Source organism: Dipteris shenzhenensis, chromosome 18 (assembly GCF_047967505.1).
Source record: "Dipteris shenzhenensis isolate YYH24624 ecotype China chromosome 18, Dip_SZ_1.0, whole genome shotgun sequence".
NCBI classification, from domain to species: domain Eukaryota; kingdom Viridiplantae; phylum Streptophyta; class Polypodiopsida; order Gleicheniales; family Dipteridaceae; genus Dipteris; species Dipteris shenzhenensis.
Genome location: NC_141613.1, coordinates 29,001,426 through 29,005,224, shown reverse-complemented (window position 1 = coordinate 29,005,224; position 3,799 = coordinate 29,001,426). Strand labels below are relative to the sequence as shown.

The following is a 3,799-nucleotide window of genomic DNA, read 5'->3' as shown; positions in this document are numbered from 1 at the left end:
TTCTATGAATGGAGAATATCCTAACCCATTCGCTTCCCTCTTTAATTACAGACTAGGCACCAATGCCCTAAACGACATCCCAAACTCTGGACACCAAGAATCATTCCCCAGCAGGCTGCAAGATCTGCATATTGAATAAACATACTCCGAACCAACCCATATGAGAATTACATCAGCCTCTAAAAACCTCAGGTCACACCAGCAACAGGAGGAACAATGTCCTAAATTAAGCACCAAACCTGACAGCACAAATAATTCCCCAGCAGGCTGTGAGATCCTACAGCATGGCATATGGTATAAGCACGGTCAGATTATATTCACAAACAGACCCAACCCATCTCATCCAAGCCACATCAGGCTTTAGAGACAAGGGATGGGATAGTATATATTGGGCATAACTATATAGCCACCTGATGACAATGTCACCTATCCCGTACGGCTGTCTGTATTGTAGCCCAAGGGCTTTCGAGCTGAAGGACCACGCAGATGGACTAAACACCTTTGAGGGGGATGGGAGTTCAACAATACCTTGAGTACTTCTAGCCAGTCAGCCTGCTACAATAAAGTTCTCAATCATTGGAATCATGGCTAGCAACCAGCAAGCCATGAAAAAGCCAACCTAGTGCAGTTCTACCTAGTGTAAGGGTGTCCTGCGTAGGCCTTTTGGACCTCTATACTGGGCACTAGGTCGTAAAGGACTCACAAGAGTGGAGGAGACTTTGGAGTAAATCAGGAAGCCTTTTGAGCTCCCCGTCCACACCTGACGAAAAGGAAAAAAAAGGTAAGTGGTAAAATCGACCTGAAAACCCAAAAAAGGGTGAGTTGGATCCTCATAACTAAAAAGGGCTTAAGATCGCTAAGCTCTCAAGTGGCACAAACAAGATGAATACATTCAAGAGGCCTGCCTGGAGGTCGAAGTCTCTGAGGAAGTTTATACGACTATTGTGAAGAAGAAAAGGGGGGAAAGGGAATGCGGTGAGTTGAGGATACCTTCCAGTTGATATGCGAAGAATCCACTGGGGATAATCTTGGGAGAGACCCGTATACGAAGAAGAGTTTCGATCTACAATATTGCTTGATGATCTACATTGCTCTACCGTTTATGCGCAGCAGTTTGCCGCCGTGGCTTCTCGTTCCTCTGTCTTTGATTTTACCCATGTCAACTCACTGTCGACCCTCTTCCACAGTCGCAAGAATTGCCCATTGACATCGGCAAAATTCCACTGTTGACGTGGACCTGGACTCATTTGTGTATCATGCCGCGACCTTGGGTAGACAAAATTTTCCCCCAATCGACCAAAATTCCCACAAAGCACAGCAAATGCAACACCACCTTCTGATTCACGTTTCTGAATCCTGGGTTGTACCCCTCCCACACCACATCCGGGCGAGCATGCTTGTGGAATAAAAGAATCACAATCGCAGCCTAGAGGTCACTGGCAGCGCTGTAACCTTGCTCAATTGGGCAAAGGCTTCGAAGGCCACCACAATGCCATCCACGTCGTCTTTGTTAATATCTTGAGAGACTCACTGATGGAAGACGGCCTTTCTGACAATTTGCAAAACTTTCCATCTTCCACAGCGCCTCTCAACCTCTCCAAAACCTGCAAATGTCCCCTTCATCTCATATTGGAGGGGTATGTCTTCTTCGAATCCTTTCGAGCGGTCACATAGAGGTCGTACATTCGTGTGCACCTTCTCCAGCAGCAGTGAGTTGCTCCTCCTCTCAACTTGTGTCCACACCAGAAAGCTGAGAGGCTGGCCTTCAGGTCTCTAGGTGTCCTTAATAGAAACAGAGACGATCAGCCCCTCATGCATTTCACTCCAACAAAAGACGCTGAGGCTGCGCTCAAATCCTCTGCACAATAACCGACAAAGTATCAATATCCCATGCATTTCGCTACAGGAGAAACGCCGATGGTGCGCGCCATAGTAGCCCATGCATATATTTCGCTGGTGCAAAGACCACCAGACCAATCACAAATTGAAAATTTTTCAAATTAAAAAAATGACCCATTTTTCTCTTTCAAGCCCAAGGCCTGCCCATTGGGGCAGGCCAACAATAGCCAAAAAAAGCGAATACGGACAGAGGCTAGCTTCTTACTTTTGCTCAGGGTTTGTTAAGCAATTAGGACCTTTGGCACATAAAAAGAAAGGGTATATTAAAATGGAACATCAATCAAAGAGGTACAATCACCTGTGGCGTCTTACATCTCAAAGTAAATGATAAAATCATACAAACATTACCTGCACTAAATGATAAAATCGTAAACAGCACCTACACTTGTCTTCCCATTTCTCAACCAAGTAAATGATCACAACTTTGGATCCACAACATGGATATCCACATTCCAAAAATATTCTCTCTCGCCTGGTCTGCCTAGACGCATTCGCACCTTTAAAGGTTAAAGGATCTCTGGCCGAAAAGTTCTTTGTTATTATCACTCTATAATAATCCTAATTTAACCAAGATATACACAATTTACAGTTGCATTAAGCACACCCTTAGACCTCCTCAAAGTCCTTTGAGAAACTTGAAAAATCAGGCTCTCTGTGAGGAATACTATTCTGAGGGGGTGAGGAGGATGATCTTCCGCCCCACATTCTCTCACTAGGGACCCTTTTCCACGACCAACGAGAATCAGCATCACCTGCTTCGTTACGCTTGTCAAATCCGAGCTGATTAATTACATCATTCATCATTTCTTCCGCAGCATGAACAAAGCTTTCAAAACCGTCGGCCAGACCTTTCGAAAATGGATCCATGCCATGATAGGGTTTCCGCGGCAAAGAGGGTATCTCTGAAGGGCCAAATGGGAATTTCCCGAATTTTTTCCCTTCGTCCCCAATGGAATCCCAGACCCAGCCACTCGGTGCGTCTTCTTCGGTGTGCTCAGTTTTCGACTCGAGAATTTCTGTAGGCCTGCAACATCGAATCAACCAACCGGTAATTCGATCAGCCTAATTTTGCAGCGTCATGAACTTGTTCTCACAAACAAGAAATATTGCGGCAGTGATCCGTGAAAGGAACTCGCAAACGCGGAAAAATTCGACTTACTTGCCAACGCAATGCCTCAAGAGCTGCTCTGTCTTCTCACACTTTTTCACAAGGTTGCCGTCGCTGTTCTTGCCGAGGAAGCAACTGGATCGAGAGGTTTTGGAATAGGAGCATCCATCTTGACGATGTTGGAGGGGGCTGAAGTCATCGGAAGAAGTGAAAAGCAAGGCATGAGGGAGACCTGAACGCGAATTGGAGGTGGACATGGTATGCTTGGGAACGAAGGAAGATGAAAGTGACGAGAAGCAATGAGGAACGGAAGCTTCCGGAAGTTTTCTATTTTGTTTTATTAGCACATGATAGACGAGAAATATGCATTCGTCCTATTTCTTCCTGCATGATCATCCTCAACCACTTGGATTGGCTTTCGAAATTTGTCTTAACCCATGGTTCCTAAACCTTTGGTCTCCTCCTTTCATTCCATTAACCGTCAGTCAAAGTTGAACTTCTATCTCCTCCATTAAAGCTGCCCCTCTCCAAGCCTCCATCCAAGAGCTCCTTCTTTGTGACACGTGGTAGGCTCTTCTCCTCCAAGCTACCACGTGTCCTCTCTTTTTTTTTCTGGTGTCCTTGGTTAATAGGTTAAAGATATGATGTGCCTCGCAACCAAGTGGTGACAAAGGAGGTTATCTTGATCGACGGTGGAGGGGAACAGCGGGGATCTGACGGTCTACATCACGTGCGGGGATCTAGACAGCGTTTTTTATTTAAAAAACTCGGGCTCCGGATATGGACAACGTT

The 3,799-nt window shown here is 45.6% G+C and overlaps 1 protein-coding gene across 1 annotated transcript; it reads right to left on the bottom strand.

The window, feature by feature from the left end:
* Window positions 1-2,150: 2,150 nt before the first annotated feature.
* LOC147891067 (fra a 1-associated protein-like) lies at window positions 2,151-3,352 on the bottom strand. The gene is made up of 2 exons (XM_087389692.1): window positions 3,059-3,352; window positions 2,151-2,923 (listed from the first exon to the last, which is right to left on the bottom strand). The coding sequence occupies exons 1-2, from the start codon at window positions 3,262-3,264 to the stop codon at window positions 2,506-2,508; spliced, it is 624 nt and encodes a 207-aa protein (XP_087245818.1). The 5' UTR covers window positions 3,265-3,352; the 3' UTR covers window positions 2,151-2,505.
* Window positions 3,353-3,799: the final 447 nt, after the last annotated feature.